The following is a 20,381-nucleotide window of genomic DNA, read 5'->3' on the forward strand; positions in this document are numbered from 1 at the left end:
GGAGGAGATGTACGGGCAGGTGTGGCACTTGTTCTACTTGCAAGGAGGGAAATCAGTGGGGAGGGATGGATGAATGGACAAGGGAGTCGCGTAGGGAGCGATCCCTGCATGAAACAGAATGTGGGCAGGGAGGGAAAGACGTGCTTGGTGGTGGGATCCCGATGGAGATGGTGGAAGTCTCAGAGAATTATGTTCTGGACGTGGAGGCTGGTGGAGGGGTAGGTGAGGACAAAAGGAGCCCTATCCTTGAGAGGGTGGTGAGAGGATGGGGTGAGAGCAGATGTGCGTGAAATGGAAGAGATATGTCTGAGGGCAGTGTTGATGGTGGAGGAAGGGAAGCCCTTTTCTTTGAAGGAGGACGACATCTCCTTTGTTCTAGAATGAAAAACCTCAGCCTGACAGCAGATGGAGGGGAGAAGGAGCAATTGAGAGAAGAGGATGGTGATTTTACAAGTAACAGGGTGGGAAGAGGTATAGTCCAGGTAGCTGTGGGTTTATTCCTCCAGCATCGACAGATTTTCTCTTGTTTGATCTCTGGAGCTTTGCTTTTTAGGCTCTGTCTATACGCAAGTAGTAGGAGTACAGCCAAGTGATCGGACTTGCTAAAATGGGGTCTTGGGAAGGAACGATACACATTCCTTATCGTAGTGTAGCAGTGGTTTAGAGTGTTGGAACTCTGGCGCATGGTTATATGGTGATAATCGGGCAGGCTTTTCTTCAAACAGACCTGGTTAAAGTTGTCGACTATAATTGTTTCTTGTTTACAGCCAACATTGAGCAGTCTCACGAGTGCTTGCTTACAATCGCCCACTGGTTCAGCGTTGTGGTGAGTGAAGTTACCCACACCATCTCAGAAGCCTGGTGGTTACAGGGTAATAACTGTTCCTGGACATGGTGACCTGGGACTTGCACCTCCTATCCGATGGTAGCCACGAGAAGAGGACGTGGCCAGGACACTGGGGTCCTTGATGATGGCTGCCGCTCTCCTGTGACAGTGCTCCTTGTAAATGTGCTCAGCGGTGGGAGAGGGCTTTGCCTGTGACAGACTGGGCTCCATCCACTTCCTGCAGAGCGCCTTCTAAATTATATAATTGTTGCTACATTTTAATAGTAGGCCACTAGAATTAGACCATCTGCCTTCTCGTGCCTGCTCCACCACATAACTAATCTTTTACCTCATCCCCATTGATAAACTGTGCCCTTATCCCTTAAATAACTAACCATGCCTCATCTGACCTGAATACACTCAGTGACTGAACCTCCATCAATTATTCTTTCTCCACTGATGCTGTCTGACCTCCTGACTATCCACAGCAATTTGGTTTTGTTTTCCTCAACAAAAACAAAGCCATTTGCCTGCAATTTTTTCAGCTGGCCACCCACCCACTGGACTCAGCAGATCCTTCATCTGTATTTGTTTCCTGTTTGGTTACATCCATTTCTGCAGATACCGTTAAAAAGCTCTCTTCCTCCCCAAAGTTCTCCAGTCAAGACTCTACCTGCGTACAATGGCCCCTTGGTTGGCATCTTCTAGATAAACCATGACAACTACTTATTTTGCTTCTTTTATATCAGTTTTTCATCCTGAATTTGTTTCTGGAACTGCTGAAGCCTGCGATTTCCGGTTAGGAGACCAATTGAGCAATCTGGAGCTTTTCTGTCTCCGAGAAGAATCCAGGAAGCAGCGAGTGCAAACTTTGAGGCATAGAAACTGTGAGATGGAGCATGAGCCACTGTTCGACTCCATTTCGCCAATTGAACTGTTCATCGATTAAAGCAACGAGGAAGATTGAAGCCTCGAGGCGAATGCAGAGGGGGAAATGTTGATGGCCTTCAGTTCGCTGTGCTGCTGAAGGGGATACCTGTGTTGCCTATCGCTGTGCCCAAAGTCTCTCTCTATTAATAATGTTACTGAGGTTTCTGTGTATGGATTTCGGACTATGGACTTTTTTTCTGTCTTATCGTTTATATATTCTGTGCTTTCACCGTTCTTTCCCATTGTTTGTTTGTGCAGGGGAGGGGAATTTGGGGGTTAGGGTTCTTGTGGCAATTTTGTGTGGGGGGAGGTGGGATCTGAGGGTTGATGTTCTTGCATACTTGTTAGCATTTTGAGTGGGGGAGGGGGGATTTGGAGGTTGATGTTCTTGTTGCATTTTGTTCGGGGGGGGGGTTGATCGTTTTACCACTTTTTTCTGCAGGGGTGGTGGGTTTGCTGTTTCTCTTTGAACTGACTTCCATGGTGTTTCTTTGTTTCATGGCTATCTGGAGTAGAAGAATCTCAGAATTATATACTGCATACATACTTCGATAATGAATGAACTTTTGAACTCTCCCTCACCCCCCTGCCTATTCTTACAAGCAATGACATTGAGATAGTGGACAGGGAAAAACGCGATTGACTGTATAACAAAAAATCTTTGAATAAGGTTGTAATGTTGTGAACATGAGGCTATAGCTAGAGCAGACGGACAGCCAATATGGAGGCCACTGATCATGTCCACAATTTAGTACAAACTAGCTCAGTGACAACATGATGCTTAAAGGGTTCTTCACATGATTAGAGAGAACAGGAATTTTTAAAGATTAATAATGAATTTTGGTCACTGGACAAAGTATTTTACAACTTGCAAAGAGTAATCTGACCGAGAGAACTCGTAAGAAGTACTAGATGTGCTGAACCCAGTTGCCGATTTACTCCAACAGAGGCCAGGCCAGAATCTATTTCTAGCTAGAATCAAGATCAGCTCGTACAGAAGGTGCACAATATGACCTACAACAGGAACCATCTCTTACAGAAGGCCTGATTGCCTGAAGTAACTTTCCAGGCTTTATCTCCACATGGACAGATTTTTTACGTCATTTCTCCCAAAGGACAGCAAGCCGTTTTGGTGGTGTGGGAGTCTGCACAGTGAAGCACAGGATGTTTTTATGGGGTAGGCTGTATAGATCAGTGGACCTTCTCCTCAATACAATTACTCACATCTTGTTGATCACTAACACCTGTGATTTTGCAGAAAAATTCCTGCTGTGAAAATAATATATCCGCCTTTTAAAGGAAGTAAGAGCTGTTAAGCTCTCTCCCAACAACCCCCTTTTACAAAATCTAAAAGCTGATTTGGAACACCAAACTTTAGACCAGAGATCATAAGACCACAAGACACAGAAGCAGAAGTAGGTCATTTGGCGATTCATCTGCTCCACCATCCAATCATGGCTGCTTCATTGTCCATCATTCTCTGGCCTTCTCCCCATAACCTTTGACACCCTGACTATTCAAGAACCTATCAGCCTCTGCTTTAAATGTACCCACCAACTTAGCCTCTACAGCCATCTGTGGCAATAAATTCCACAAATTCATCACCCTCTGGCTAAAGAAATTCCTCCTTAACTCTGTTCTAAAGGGAAGTATTTCTATTCTGAGGCTGTGCCCTCTGGTTATAGAGTCACCCACAGTAGGAAATATCCTCTCCACATCCACTTTATCTAGGTTTTTTAATATTTGACAGGTTTCAATGAGATCCCCCCTCCTTATTCTAAACTCTGGAGTGTAGAGGCCCAGAGACAGTCCTCAAATGCTAAAACCTATTAACTGTAATATTCACATTCTTTCCCAATCACCTCCCCCTTCTCCTCCATTCCTGCCCCAAACAGTCCTTCCAGATGAGGTGACACTTCACCTGTGAATCCGTTGCTGTCGTCTACCGCTTTGCCAAGCACCTCAGCTCTATCTGCGATTTCCTGGTGGCCAACCATTTCAATTCCTATCCCCATTCCTGTTTTGACATGTTGGGCCATGGCCTCCTCTTCTGCTAAGATGATGCCAGACTCAGGTGGGAGAAGCAACATCTTAAATTCTGTCTAGATAGCCTCCAAACTGACGTAATGATTTTTTTCCTTCTGGTAATTTCTTTCCCTTCCCATTCCCTATTCTTCTACTCCCCAGTCTGGCCTCTTACCTCTTCCCCTCACCTGCCTAACACGTTCCACTGGTGCCCTTTCTTCTTCCCTTCCTTCCACAGTCCACTGTTATCTCCCATCAAATTCCTTTTTCTCCAGCCCTTTGGCTCTTCCAATTGTCTTCTCCCAGCTTCTTCCTACATCCTTCCCCTGCCCTCACCCTCTTATTCTGGCATTTTCTCCCCTTCCTTTCCAGCCCTGATGAAGGGCCTCAGCTGAAAACATTGACTATTGATTCATTTCCATACACGCTGCCAGGTCTGCTAAGTTCTCCCAGTATTTTTTGAGTTGAACTGTAACATTCTGATACTTCGTCCACTTTAATGAAGTACAATCAAAATGTTCCTTATAGATGTATTAACAAAATTGACCAATAGAACTCTTGCTCTGCTTATTTCAGATATACAATTGGCTCTCAATAGCAAACGCCTCACTACTGGAAAAAAGCATAGACGACTTTGCAATGTATTTACATTAATTGGTATAAAAATCAAGAGCTCTAGTACAGGCACAAGAAAGCTGTAAATTACCTGCAAGAGATAGCTTCAGCGCTTTATAAATCTTTAACTGCATCTGTGGATCCTGGTAAAGGTTTGACAGATCAACCTTGTCGGAATAGATGAAAAGAAACACACTGCCCACCCAGCACGGTGACACGGGCTCCATTGTCGGTCACTGAAACGGTAAAAGTTACGCAGTTATCCACATCGAAGAGGCTGTCCTTGTGTATGGATCACACGAAGACTGGCCCCTGCTAGGACCAGCGACGCGGTAGGCAGACAAAATCAGCAACAGCTTGGTTACAGTCATCACTATAGAAGCAGACAACATCCAGCACTGTCAACTGCAACTGCTGTTACGCTGCTCAGGCACAGAACTTCTGAGGTTTGCCTACAATTAGTTATTTTTTTAAAATCTAAAGATACAGCGCAGAACAGGGCCTTCCACCCCGAGTCTTACCGTCCAGCGACCCACCTACTTAACCTGAGGCAGTTTACAATGACCAATTCACCTAATAACTGGTACATCTTTGGACTGTGAGAGGAAAGAGGAGGATCTGGAGGAAACCCACATGATCACAGCTGAACATACAAGGTCCTTACAGATGGCCCCAGAACTGAACTCTGAACTCCGCCACCCCCAAGCTGTAACAGAGTGGTGCTAACGGCTACAGTATCGTGGCGCCAAGGGCAACACCATCAGCAATAGGTGCTTTGGAGAAGTTCTTTCAAATCAACAAGCTATCTTAATGCAATGCTTGAGGCTTGTCCTACCATCAAGGGCAGATTCTATCTACTTAGACATAAAGCGTGGAATAACCCTTTCTCAGTCCCCGGAGTCGAGCCACCCAACAGCCCCCTCTCCCCACTCTCTGTATAAGTAACCTACCTCTGACATAATTTCCTCCAATTACGTTGAAGTTATGATACAATAATAACCCCATTCAATGTTCACTTAACCCTTCACTACCTCCCCAAACACACCTGCGACATTCTCCGTGTGAACCAGCCAGTTCACAACCGTGTTCTCCGTGAGATTTCAGCATGCCAACAGTGCACAAAGGCAGATTCAGGCTGCCTCCACATTAAGTGTAAAATGTAAGGCAGAACTTGTGAATACTGAGCCACACAGGAAATGTAAATGATCAGTCTGAAAGATTGCTATTGCAATATCGCAGCTTGGCTAAACCCAGCCATTTATTCCTGTGACACAGTAAACAGCCAAGTTTATGACCAAACTGTCAAGTGATTACATGAACACCAGTAACACATAGAGTGCAAACTCCGCAGCATATTGGAAGAATGATATAATCTGGTAAAAATCTGTGCATTTTTAAATGCAATTAACCTTCAAGACACAATAAAGCCACACAATTAATTTTCATTTGAAACCAAAGAGAATGCCTTAACTAGTCTACCAGGCAAACAAAATGGGCATCTCCAGAGAGTCTAATCACGGGTCAGATCAAGGCTGGTCTATAATCCAACTGCATGCTATCAGTGAAACAACACTGCACTTCTGGCTGTCAGACTGTATCCTGAAAACTCATTCAACAGCAGTGTGCACTCAGCCCAAATCATATGGAACTATTGTCCAAACAAGAGAAAATCTGCAGATGCTGGAAATCCAGAACAACACACACAAAACGCTGGAGGAACTCAGCAGGCCAGGCAGCATCTATGGAAAAGAGTACAATCGACATTTTGGGCTGATACCCTTCGGCAGGACAGGAGAAATAAAGCTGAGGAGTAGATTTTAAAGGTGGGGGAAGGGGAGAGCGAAAAATACAAGGTGATAGGTGAAACCTTAAGGGGAAGGGATGAAGTAAAGAGCTGGGGAGTTGATTGGTGAAAGAGTTACAGGGCTGGAGAAGGGGGGAGTCTGATATAAGAGGACAGAAGGCCATGGAAGAAAGAAAGGGGGGGGGGAGGAGTACCAAAGGGAGGCAATAGGCAGGCAAGGTGATAAGGTGAGAGAGGGAATCTCCATCTACATTAACAGAGTTGTACTGGAGTGTGTATCAAGCTTCAAATTCCTTGGTGTCCACACTTCCGAGGATCTCACCTGGTCCCTGAACTCTGCCATCTGATCAAAAAGGCGCAGCAGCACCTTTACTTCCTGCGGAGCATCAAGAAAGCTCACCTCTGTCCCAGGATACTGACGGACCTTTACCGCCGTACCATTGAGAGCATACTCACCAACTGCATCTCAGTGTGGTATGGCAATTGTCTCATATCGGACTGCAAAGCACTCCAGCATGTGGTGAAAACTGCCCAGCGGATTATTGACACCCAATTGCCCACCATTGAGAACATCTACCATAAACGCTGCCTGAGCAGGGTGAAAAGCATTATCAAGGATGCATCTCACCCTAACCATGGACCTTTTACTCTCCTCCCTTCCAGTAGGCACTACAGGAGCCTCCGCTCCCACACCTGCAGGCTCAGGAAGAGCTTCTTCCCTGAGGCTGTGACCCTGCTGAACCTCACATCACAGCGCTAAGCAGTATTGCACGCATATTGTACTGTCTCAGTACTTTTATATTTGTGTGTTGTAGCACTTACTTTTTATTCATAGTTATTTTGTAAATAACACTATTCTTTTGCACTTCTGGTTAGATGCTAACTGCATTTCACTGGCTTTGTATCTGTACTTGGCACAATGACAATAAAGTTGAATATAACTTAATCTAAAAGGGGATGTGGATGTGAAGAAGAGGGTGGGGGGCACTACTGGAAGTTCGAGAAGTCAATGTTCATGCCATCAGGATGAAGGCTACCCAGACGGAATATAAGGCGTTGTTCCTCCAACCAAACGTGGCCTCATCACGGCAGTGAAAGAGGCCATGGATGGACATATCAGAATGGGAATGGGAAGTGGAATTAAAATGGGTGGCCACTGGGAGATCCCGCTTGTTCTGGCAGATGGAGCATAGGTGCTTGGCGAAGCCGTCTCCCAATGTACGTCATGTCTCACCAATGTACAGGAGGCCGCACTGGGAGCACTGGACACAGTATATGACCCTAACAGACTTACAGGTGAAGTGTCACCTCATCTGGAAGCATTGTCGGGGGCCTTGAATGGTAGTGAGGGAGGAGGTGTAGCACTTGTTTTGATTGCAAGGAGAACTGCCAGGAAGGAGATCGGTGGGAAGGGACAAATGGACAAGGGAGTCGCGTAGGGAGCAATCCCTGCGGATAGCAAAAAGTCAGGTAGCAGAAGGGCAAGAGGTGCCTGGTGGTGGGATCCTGTTGGAGATGGCAGAAGTTTCGGAGAATTATGTGCAAGGCATGAAGGCTGGTGGAGTGGTAGGTGAGGGCAAGAGGAACCGGATGAGGTAAGAGCAGATGTGTGTGTGAAATGGAGGAGATGCAGTTGAGTGCAGCATTGATGGTGGAGAAAGAGAAGCCTCTTTCTTTGAATAAAGAGGTCATCTCCTTCATTCTGGAATGGAAAGCCTTATCCTGAGAGCAGATGCAGCAGAGACGGAAGAATTGAGAGAAGGTGATGGCATTTTTACAAGTAGCAGGGAAGGAAGAGGTCTAGTCCAGGTAGCTGTGAGAGTCCGTGGGTTTGTAATAGATATTGCTGGATAAGCTGTCTCCAGGGATAGCTACAGAGTGATCGAGAAAGGGAAGGGAGGTGTCAGAAATGGATCAGGAGAATTTGAGGGCAGGGTGAAGCTGGAGGCAAAGTGAGTGAAGTCGAGGAGTTCAGCAGGGTTCAGGAAGCTGCACCAATGCAGTCATCGATGTAGCGTAGGAAAAGTGGGAGACGGACACCAGTTTAGGTGTGGAACATGGACTGTTCCACGTAGCCGACAAAAAGGCAGGCATAGCTGGGACCTATGCAAGTGCCCATGGCTACATCTTTTGTTTGAAGAAAGTGGGAGGAGACAAAGGATAAATTATTGAGAGTGAGGACAAGTTCCACTAGGCAGAGGGGAACTGGTTATGTCTGGTGTCCAGAAAGTAACGGAGAGCTTTAAGGCCTTTCTGGTGGGGGATGGAGGTGTATAGGACATCCATAGTAAAAAAAAGATGATGGGGCCAGGGAACTTGTAATCATTGAAAGAGTGTGTGAAGTGTCATGGATGTAGATAGGAAGAGTCTGAACTGGGGAGATAAACAATTGGGCTAAGCCGATATGAGTTCAGTGGGGCAGGAACAAGCTGAAACAATGGGTCTATCTGGACAAGCGTGTTTGTAGATCTTGGGTAGGAGGTAGAAACAGGACGTGGGGGGTGCAGGAACAATAAGGTTGGTGGCAGTGGATGGGAGATCCCCAGAGTCCATAAGATTGGTGATGGTGTGCAAGACGATGGCCTGGTGTTGCTTAGTGGGGCCCTGCTTGAGGGGTAAGTAAGAGGAGGTGTCCGAGAGTTGTCGCTGGGCCTCAGCAAGGTAGAGGTCAGTCCTCAAGACTACTACAACACACCCTTTATTTGTGGGTTTGATAATGAGGTTAGGATTAGTGCGGAGGGACTGGAGAACCAGAGCCTTCGGAAAAAATTATTGACCAATCAGATCAAGGCTGATCTGCGATCCAACTGCACATACCCTCTTTATGCCCTTATTTCTCAGTCATTTTGTTAGTTTTGCTCACTGAACCTAGGTTTCAAATTAACAACTGGCCCAGCATCATTTTTGTTCCAAATTTCAACTGTTCTCTGAGTGCTGCCCTCTGGGTTTGGCCAGGAGGCTCCTTTGGCTACGAAATTGAATGAGCACAGAGGAAGGCCACAGGAGCCACAATGTCCATGCCAGCACATTCCACCTTCTTCCTCTGTAGGTCTGCGCATTACTTGCCTTCACAGATCTGTGAATTCCTTTTCAAAGCCTTGGCAGTTTTGTTTCCAGCATTTCCATAATTGCATAAAAAGTTCTGCCCCTTCCAAAGCTCTGGTGCTCTTCGCTCTACTTGAGGGAAGTGAGGATGGAGAACAAGAAATATTTGCCAGAACCATCTAAACCTCTCTACCTGCACCATCTGAGCCAGTCATGACTTTGTAGGCCTCTCCAACCTTCAGCTTCCTCTGTTCAGGGGACTACCTTGGCCTCACCATGCAGCCAAAATCTTTCTTCCCTCTCCAGGATCCAAGTGTGGTAACAAGAATCCAATGCAATTCTCCAGTTGTGGTCTAAACAGCGTTTTATAAATAACCAACTTCACCAGCCTGCTCTTTCACTCTACACTGTTTATGACACACAATATCCAATGTAAATATCCAATGTACTTTTACCAATCAATCATAATATGAACAGTTCTTTCAGAGTAACAGAAGTTAAACAATCAGCTCCTGTTTAATAGTGTGGCAATCGGCCTATGTTTCTCCTTCTGACACTGTCACACTCAATAGAGTTGTACAGCATACAACAGGCCCTTCGGCCCACTGCCTCTATGCTGGCAATCATGCCTGCCTTCACCTCATCCCATCTGCCTTCATTAAGTCTTCTTCCCTCTTTCCTTCCTTCTACATCCTCCTCTGACAGCTCACTCCAGGTACCAGCTACACTGTGTGTAAGAAATTTACTCCGTTAACTTCTCCGTGTTAAAATTTCAGCTGCCTCTTACCTGCCCAGTCTGCTGTGTATCCACATCCTCTTGCAGCACAGTGCTAACCTCAATGTGACGCTGTCTGCAGATTTTGACATTTCACTTCACAAACCAAACTTCAAGTCATGAATGTGCATCAAAGAAAGGAAATGGCCCTGTCACACATTCCTGGGGAACCTGTAGATGACCATCCCCTATTCTGAAAAACAGCTGTTTATCACAGCACTCTGCTTTCTGGCTCTGGACCTTTTTTCACTCAAGCTACAGCCAACCTCTTTATTTCATGGCTTCAGCTTTGCCATTCGGGCTGTAGGAATTTAGAAAAATGCCTTCCGAAACCCCGTACATGTAGATATTAGCTAACTTAATCTTCCCCAAATGCCTATTAATTCTTTTTCCCCCACATAATTTGTGAAAGCTTCCCCAGCACAGAGGTTAAACTGGCTGGCTTATGGCTGCTGGACAGGCTCTGTACTCTATTTTGAACATGGTCCTCTAGTACAAGGGTTCCCAACCTTTTCCATATCGTGGACCAATACCATTAAGGAAAGGGCCTATGTCTCAGGTTGGCAACTCCTCCTCTCGTACCGCCCTGGCAACTGGAAGATGAAGGCAAACTCTTTTGCATTCAGTACCCACACTTCCCTCAGCAATCTGGAATGCATCGGCTCCGTCAGGAAACTAATTAAACTCTCCTGTAATATCCTCCTCATCAATTTTCACTTCATCTAGCATTTCTCCTTCCAAGATAACAGCAGCAACCATTTCCAGGTGAAGCCCAGCACAGATGTAAGCTCTCCGTTAAAACTGGCAAACTGTGAGCCAGGTAATCCGGAGTGGAGACTGGATACAGGATGCCACACACACAGATGAAGCAGAGCCATCTTTAAGCATTGTGCCCTTGGTACACGGGTTTCCTTTCTTGGCTCTCAGCCCAGCCCTTTTACTACATGCCACTTCAATGCATGTCAGGCACCCTTTGGGATGAGGTTTATTATCACTGACATGTCATGAAACCTGTTGTCTAGAGGCAGCAGTGCAGTGCAAGACAAGTTACTAAATACATGAATAGTGCAAAAGACAAATTCTGTGGTGCTCGTGAGGTATCTGATGGTGGAAGGGAAGAATCTACTCTTAATTCATTGTGTATGGGTCTTCAGACTCCTGTATCTCCTCTCCAATGGCAGCATCATGAAGAGTGCATGTCCCGGATGGTGAGTCTTCATAGATGGATGGCACCTTCTGGAGGCACCACCACTTGGAGCTGTCCTCAAAGGTGGTGAGGACTGGCTGAGTCTACAGCACCCTGCAGCCTCTTGCTATCAGGTGCATTGGCGGCAGAGATGCAACCAGTCGGAATGCTCTCCACTGTACATAGGACCAAAAGACATTGGAGCAGAATTAATCATGGCTGATCCTTTTCCCCCTCCTCAACTCCAATCCTCGGCTGTTGCCCTACAACTTTTGATGCCGTGTCAAATCAAGAACCTAACAACCTCTGCCTTAAATACACACAATGACCCGGCCTCCGCAGCTGCCTGTGGTAACAAATTCACCACCCTCTGGCTAAAGAAATTTCTCCACATCTTTGTTCTATATAGACACCCCTCTATCCTGAGGCTATGCCCTCTGGTCATCGACTCCCTTTCCACATTTACTCTGCCTAGGCCTCTCAACATTCGAAAAGTTTCAACGAGATTCCCCCGCATCCTTCTGAACTCCAGTGAGTACAGACCCAGAGCCATCAAACGCTCCTCATATGGTAACCCTTAAATTCCCAGAATCATTCTTGTGAACCTCCTCTGAACTCTCTCCAATGCCAGCATATCATTTCGTAGATGAAAAGCTGTTACTGTTCAGTACTCAAAGTGAGGCCTCACCAGTGCCTTATAACCTTACTCTTGTATTCAAGACCTCTTGAAATGAATAGTAACAACTGTAGAAATTTGATAGAGTTTGTATTAACTGCACTATTTTCATCTTCTCTTCTTACCCATCTCACCTACCTTCTCAAATTATTACATTTGGCCTTCTCGAGTAAAGCATTCACCATTTGAGTTCTCTTTCCTTTGTCAACCACACAGCTCTGGCTATGGTTCCCTTATGTTGTGTTTGAAATATCTCCTGGAACAGTTTAATTGTTCCTCATGCAGTTACCCGTCAATTTTTACTGCCGTTCTACCTTGATCATATCTCCTCTCTTCCCATTGCAAGTTCTTCTACACCTTGCACTTCTCTACTACAACCTTCTTATGTACCACAATCAAATTGCCCCCGCACCTCTACACCTGCTCTGGATCACCCAGCCTTACAGCTGGACAGGATCAATAGGAGGCCACTGTATAACACAGTTCACTCGGAAAGCTCCGATACCTTCCCGAGAGACCCAGCTCCAGTACTTGCCTTATACCGTTAACTCACTATTCAGCCAAATATACTCCTACCTACTCTCTCAATTCCCCTTCAATACCATGAAAACTTCAATTGAATCCTCATTTAGGGAAAAGGAGACTGTTTTCTCTAACCATAATTAGATTCTTAGCTTCATTCTGGTAAATCTACAGAGTCATTGAACAATACAGCCCAGAAACAGGCCCTTTGGCCCATCTAGTCCATAGTGACCTGATATTCTGCCTAGTCACATCAACCTGCACCCAACCATATCCCTTGAAACACTTCCCATCCTTGTACCCATTCAAACTTCTCTTAGTTATAATTGAACCCTCATCTAGCACTTCGGGCAGCAGTTCGTTCCAAACTTGCATCACCTTCCGAGTAAAGAAGTTTCTTCTCAGATTCCCCTTAAATATTTCACCTTTCACCCCTAAGCTGTGACCCTTAGTTAGAGTACCACCCAAAATGCCTGCATGCATTCACCTTAACTGTACCCCTCATACTAAGAAATAAGTCGTAGGCCATTCAGCCCACAGTGTCTTCCCGTCATTTGATCACATCTGATTTATTTTCCTTCAACCCAGCTCCTGTTTTCTCATCTTGACCTTTGACACCCTAATTAAGAACTTATCAACCTTCACTTGAAATATACCCAATGACTAAGTCTCCATAGCCGACTGTAGCAATAATTCCACAGATTCATCACCCTCTGGCTAAAGAAATTCTTAAAAGTGCATCCATCTATTCTGAGGCTGTGCCCTCTGGTCCTAGACTCCCACTTTATAAGAAAGTCCTCTGCAGGTCCACTCAATTTCAGCTTTTCGATAATCAATAAGTTTCAAGGAGACCTAATATAGTTCCAAAGAACTGCTCCTGTATTCCAAGTAACTCTACACTAAGCCTATCGACGTGATGGCTTCTGTTAGGTCAGGCCCGCCATTGCTCCTTGTTATCAGGAAACCATACGGCGTGTGTACGGTAAAGTTGCTATCCATGTGGAATTGGTGCCCTGAAGTGAAAGGGTTGTGACAACAAAAACTCAACACTTGCAAGAGGATAACAACGAGCACAGAAAAGTTCACAAATTAAAACCCACCTGCATTGTTTCACCAAACCCAGTGTCCATCACGCAGCACAGTTTCCACAAATACGCAAATGCTGGCTGTTTCCAGCGGCAGTCTCAAGCCTCCCGTCAGTGTGCAATGTTTGCACAGGCCCTTCCTGCTCTGGGTATATCCGGTAACTAAATGGAGTAAGCTTCCTGCAGACAATGTTCTTTCCACCTTTTACAACAATTCCCAGTTACAGCAAGCACGCCAACTACAATTCCCACTCCCTCTTCCAAACACCAGGGCACATTTATTACATTTAAGACACAAGGCTCCCTTATTCTTGGCTTTTTCTCTGTAGTGTATAATTAATTTCGAGCTTCCTCAGTTTGAAGTGTACTGCTGACAAGCCAGCTGAGATCAAGAACATGTGAACCGCACTAGATGAACCACTTGGTTTAACTTTATTTGCCATGTACTGTACATTTACATGTACGAGGTATTTGCTGCTAGGTTAGAAACTAAAGGACAGGTATGGAATAGTGTGTGCATAAAATCACAAGCAGCATTACAAAAAGTAGTTTAAAATATTTACAGTGCAGTATAGTGACGGCTCGTACATAAAGTGGGGTGGGGGGGGGCTAACTATAACGATTGATCAGATTATCTGGCTGGGTTAAGAAACTTTTACGATAGTGTGATGTTTTTGTTTTAATAGCGCTGTTGTGCTTTCCAGAAGGGAATGTCTAGGAAAGGCATTTTGCAGGGTGGGTACTGTCCACAATAATTTTTCCTGACTGCCTCTTTGTCCTAGACCAGGGATGGGCAAACTTTTTGACTTGAGGGCCACAAAGGGTTCTAAAATTTGACAGGGGGGCCGGACCAGGAGCAGATGGACGGAGTGTTTTGGTAACACACCTCATAAGAGAAAATAAAATATCATGGGATATGTAGAAAACATGTGCTTTAATTTCAATTGAAAATGAACAAATGCATTACAACAAAATATCTGTCTTTGAAGTCCCATGGTATTTAGCTATTTATTGAAATGACTTTTAAAACACTGAAAATTAAATGAATAAAATACAGCTTTTTTAATAGTAACAGTTATTATTTTAAAGCACTGAAAATTCTGTTATCCTTCAAGATATTATCATCATCACTCTCCTCCTGACTGTCTTTATTTCAAAAACGGTAGGAGATGCAGGACTACTTGTCCTGCTCCTTCTTATTCAATTGTCCCCTGTGCCAAAACTCAACAACGACCCGCACAAAGACAGAACAATGACAGCGCGCCAGTATGCAGAGCGCGTTATTTGATCTGGAGCGCATTTTTTATTTTGAGAACGTACGTGCACCTGCGCACTACTCATGTCCATCAGTTAACAGAAATGACATGTAACATGTAAGGCTTATTGAAAAAAATATTTTCAAATGCATTTTTTACATAACACAACGAAGAAACATATTTTTAATTTCAGTGGGAACAGTGTTGTTGGTCTCCCTTTTTAGCCAGCGCATCAAAGTCTGGATTTAGCTTTGTTGTGGCGATTCTCAGGATGGATCTGAGGTGTTGGTCAGTTAACTTGGATCTGTGGCTGGCTTTGTTGATGTTCATGATGCTGAATGCCTGTTCACACAAATAGGTCGAGCCGAACAAAGAGTAAAGCGCAAATGTGGAGTAATACGCTGCACCTCAACAAAGGTCAATGTATATAGAGTGCGTCATCTATTGGGAAAACGCCAGAATTGTGGGGAAAAAACGTTAACAAGGTTTATTAATATAATTTCATCAAATTCTGCGGGTCGGATTAAAAAGCTTAACGGGCCGCATATGGCCCGCGGGCCGTAGTTTGCCCATGCCTGTCCTAGACACACACACAAGTCCAGCAGTGATGGTAGACGCAGCTAATGAGCTTTTCAGCTGACCTGACAGCTCATTGTGGTTTTCGTACATTGTGAGTGGATGCTGCACCAAAGCAGAGAGTACCGGGTGATGTGAGGATGCTCCCCTCTATGATGACAGCGTAGAACTGCACCAGTATGTTCTGGCAAGGATAGAATTTTACCAATCGCCACAAGTAACACATCGTCTGCTGGGCTGTTTTGTTAATGAAGGAGATACATTTCTCCCACATGAAGTCCTGTGAAATAATGATGCCCAGGAAGGAGAAAGTTGAAATGATGCTAACTGCAGAGTTGTTGACGGTGAGTGGGTGGAGAGGAGACACATTTCTTCTTAAGTCGATATGCCTCTCCACTGTGTTGAGGGCATTGAGCTCCAAGTTGCTGCGACTACACCAGGACAAGAGCTTTACTACTTCCTGGTGGAACTTGGATTTGTCACCTCTGGTGATTAGCCAAATGGCAGCGGTGTTTGTTCGCAAACTTTATCCATTTAACAACTAGATCACTGAAGACTAGTGTACAGAGAAAATAGGAGAGCGGAGGAAACACACCACTGCAGACTGAGGAGGGCAGGATGCGGAGATGTGCTTGCCTAGTCTCACATACTGTCCCCTGCCAGACAGGGTGTTCATGATCCACCTGCAGATCAGACCTTGTACTCTAGGGTTGGAGACTTCCTCTTGCAGAAACTCAGGGATGATGGCATTGAAGGCTGAAATGAACTTAACAAAGAGAATCCTGACATATATACCGGGGGAGTTGAGGTGCTGCAGAATTAAGTCTAGATCAATGTCTACTGCAACATCTACAGATCTGTCAGCTCTGGAGGCTAACTGCAGTGCAGGTAGAAAATTTTGAGGAATGGATTTGAGAAATGACATGAACAGCCTTTCAAAAGTCTTCATTATGTCTGATGTGAGTAAATCTGGCCTGTGGTCATTGAATCAAGTGATCTTTGATTGTTTTTGGGAGGGCTGGAATAATAGCAGATTTCTTGAAGTATACTAGAGCAGTGCAGAGTTTAAGGGTCAAGCTCAGCCTGATTGGGGAAACATCGAGTTTGAGTCAGTTTGTCCAGGGGGACTTCAGGCAGCATGTCAGTCAGCTCCTTCCCTGACTCAGAAGGACATAAGAAATAGGAGCAGGAGTAGGCCATCTGTCCAGTCAAACCTGCTCTGCCATTCAATAAGATCATGATCTGACCATGGACTCATCTCCACTTACCGGCTTTTTCCCCAAAACCCTTAATTCCCCTACTATGCAACATTCTATCCAACCTTATCTTAAATATATCTACTGAGTGCTTCATTGGGCAGAGAATTCCACAGATTCACCACCCTCTTGGAAAAGCAGTTCCTCCTGTCCGAATGGTAATACAGTACTTCAGGTGCGGGGGAGGTCAAATCAACTTTCATCAAAATCACCAGAACTGCTTCTGGAGGTTGACAGCAGGATTGCTTCCACCCACAAGACACTTAGATCTGGTTCCTTTCAGAATATCACAACTACTCATTGCAGCAATTAGCATAGTGCTGTTAAAGAGCCAGCGACCCAGGTTCATATGCTGTCACTGTATGTAAGGAGCTTGCATGCGCTCGCCATGACCACGTGGGTTGCCTCCGGGTGCTCTGGTTTCCTCCCACATTACAAAGGTGTGTAGGTCAGTACATCAATTGGCCACATGGGTCCAACTGGGCGGTATGGTTCATTGGCTGGAACGGCCTCTTACTGTGCTGTATCACAATTTTTTTAAAAACTGGGTGCCTGCAGTTGTCAGCTTTGCAAAGGAAGCTGTGTGTGTGAACTCCAACTGGGTAACACTGCGGAAAGTGTGACTTATAAACAACCTGCCATGGGACTGTATATTTTCTTCCTAGTCCTAAGTTCTTCTGTGCTCTTGGCCAATCCTGAAAGATGTTGCTCTCAACTGCTTATGTTTAGATTTCCTTCACATCACTTTTGGCTACCAAGCCATCAGCGTGTCTCTTCTCCTTTATGATAATCCTTAACGAAATGGAGGACAAGGGTTTAAGCTTCTGGTTTTCCTGTTCTTAAACAACAGACTTTGTTAGACACAGCCTCACAAACGTACAAATTAAGAGCAGGAGTAGGCCATTCAGCCCCTCAGTCCTGCCGCACTATCCAACAGGACCATGGCTGATCTGATTACAATTTCAACTCTGCGTTCCCACCTTTCATTATTGTGTACCCATCCATTTATTTAATTAGAGATACAGCGCAGTAACAGGCCCTTCTGGCCCAACGAGCCCTCGCCACTCAATTACACCCATGTGACCCATCATTGGAAAGTGGGAGGGAAATGGAGTGTCTGGAGAAGAGCCACATAGTTACGGGGAGAATGTACAGAGAATGGTGTGGCTTGACCCTGGGCTGCTGGAGACGTAGTAGTTTTACACTAACTGTTGCACTACATCGCTGCCCCATTTCTGCCACACTCCTTCAAGGAAGAGAAAGTTCTAAAGACTCAAACTGACAGAAAAAATTCACCTCATCTCCCTTGACTGGGCAGCTTCTGGCCTGACATTCCTGTCAAATGCACAGTGAGGTCTCCAATATTGGGCTTCTATACGGCAGTTTTACAAGCCTAGCTGAGCCAAGCTTTCTGCCTAAGGCAGCTTGCCCATTCCAGCTATCTAGCTTCCTTTCAATTGCATCCAAGACATTAACGCCCTTCCACAGGGAAGCAAACCAACAATGTGCACAGACTGAAATCTATATTACACAAACATTTTTAAAAATTATTATCTTTAAGATACTGTATAAATGCATGATAAATTATCCATCCTGGCTGGCACAGAGGCTTCTTAGCAGTCTCCCTAATTAACATAGTTAGGCGTTCCGCAGTACGATCCCTGCTGTTCAGCTGAACACCACCCTAAAATTTGGTTGAGGGAAAATTCCTATCCCTGCTATCCCTGGGAGGGGCAAGTCAGGAGCTGCAGAAAGATTTTTTTTAAAACAAGCTATTAATAGCTCAATTCTCTAGACTCCATGCCAGATTTACAACAGACCAACAGTGCCATCTGCCAGGAGGAAGAGAGAATTACAGCCCCATCCTGATAAGCAAAGATATTCTTGCAGGAATTTTGTACTTCAAAGTAAATGTGTTATCAGAGTATGTATACGTGGCCATATACAACCCCGAGATTCATTTGCATGTGGGCATTCACAGTAAACAACAGAAACACAATAGAGTCAATGAAAGACCCCATCCAACAGGACAAACAACCAATGTGCAAAAGACAACAAACTGTGTAAAAACAAAAAGGGAAAAGATAATAAACAAACAATAAATATCCAGAACATAATGAAGAGTCCTCAGGTTGTGGGACGAATGAAGTTACCTCCTCTGGTTCAAGAGCCTGATGGTTGAGGGGTAGTTACTGTTCCTGAACTTGGTGGTGCAAGTCCTGAGGCTCCTGTACCTTCTTCCAGATGGCAGCAGTGAGAAGAGAGCATGTCCAGGTTGTTGTGGGTCCTTGATGATGGATACTGCTTTCATGCAACAGTATTCCATGTAATTGGACTTCATGATCAGCAGGGCTTTACCTGTGTTTGTCACAAGGGGACAGGAGGCTGGACCCAAGTGCAGGACGCAGGCACTGACAGGAACAACTAAACAATAGACAAGATGTGGTGACTGTGGTGTGCGTGAGGGACATGACATTCAAGGTGATTCTGGGGTTCCAGGAGAGTCTTAGAGTTCAGGCAAGGCAGGATCCCGAAGCTCACTGGGCGGGCCACATGCCTCCTGGGCAGGACCCGGACCTCCCAGGCAGGAACACGGGGGCCTGAGCAGGTCACGGGACACCTGGGACAACCCATCGGCAGCGAGGGATGGAAAGGGACTGAGTCCCCCGCCGGGCCACAGCAGTCCAGCCAGGCTGGCCCAACAGAGGCGAGGGATAGGAAGGGAACTAGGTCCAGGGTGACTGCCAGACTTACTCACACCACACCACCACTCAGTCCCATGGCCCCCTATATACACCACAGGGTGTATATATGGGCATCAGGGTCGCCTCCCTGAGCCCCAACAAGCCACGATGATCCACAGGTGCAACTAATTGGGCTCAAGGGCAAAAGGAGGGATGGCTACAAGACCCGGAGTCTGCGGACCGGATCAAGACCCGGAGTCTACGGACCGGATCAAGACCCCGAATGCAGGCTTCGGACCAGACCATAACAATGGTGGGCTGGCCTATATTGTGTAAGGATTTCTGTTCAAAGGCATTGGTGTTCCCATACCAGGCTGTGATGCAACCAGTCAATACACTCCCCACTACATATCTTTAGAGGTTTATAAAGTTTTAGATGACATGCCGAGTCTTGGCAAACTTCTAAGAAAGTAGAAGCACTGCCATGCTTTCCTCATTGCTCATTTACATTCTGGACCCAGGGCAGATCTGACAGCAACCTGACTGGCTGTATGGGAACTATAGTTCCCCCAATCGCAGGATTCTATAGACAGCCCATCTGTGGATGGGAACTTCCCACTATTCAGGGCATTTATAGTGACAGGCGCGTAAAAAGGGTCCAAAGGATCACTGGGGAGCCAACCACGAACTGTTCCAGCTACTATCATCTGGGAAACGGTACCGCAGCATTAAAGACAGGACCAACAGGCTCCAGGACAGCTTGTTGCACCTGGCCATCAGACGGATTAATTCAAGCTGACACAATTGTATCTTAAGCTATATTGACTGTTCTGTTGTATATCTTACTGTACATACGATTTATTACCATGTACTATAAGTTGCACATTCAGACAGAGACATAACATAAAGATTTTTACTCCTAACGTATATGAAGGATAAAAGAAGTAAAGTCAATTCAATTCAATTCTGAAATGCTAACACTGAGGAATTTAAAGTTGCTGACTCCCTCCACCTGAGATCCCCGGATGAGGCCTGGTTCATGGACCTCTGGTTTCCCCCTCCTGAAATCAATAACCTGCTCCTTGGTTTTGCTGACACGGAGTGAGAGGTTGTTGTTGTG

The 20,381-nt window shown here is 45.4% G+C and overlaps 1 protein-coding gene across 3 annotated transcripts in view; it reads right to left on the reverse strand.

Annotated features, from left to right (window-relative positions):
- tradd (tnfrsf1a-associated via death domain) overlaps window positions 1-20,381 on the reverse strand; it is a 47,562-nt gene that overhangs the window by 19,665 nt on the left and 7,516 nt on the right. For 2 of the 3 annotated variants that reach the window (XM_059992621.1, XM_059992623.1), the window contains exon 2: window positions 4,488-4,632. In XM_059992621.1, the coding sequence (XP_059848604.1) occupies window positions 4,488-4,623 (136 nt within the window). In that variant the 5' untranslated portion in view covers window positions 4,624-4,632. Of the gene's footprint in view, window positions 1-4,487; window positions 4,633-13,504; window positions 13,678-20,381 lie in introns of those variants that run through there. The other variant, XM_059992620.1, reaches the window with a different exon arrangement.

This window comes from Hypanus sabinus, chromosome 17, assembly GCF_030144855.1.
Source record: "Hypanus sabinus isolate sHypSab1 chromosome 17, sHypSab1.hap1, whole genome shotgun sequence".
Classification (NCBI taxonomy): Eukaryota; Metazoa; Chordata; class Chondrichthyes; order Myliobatiformes; family Dasyatidae; genus Hypanus; species Hypanus sabinus.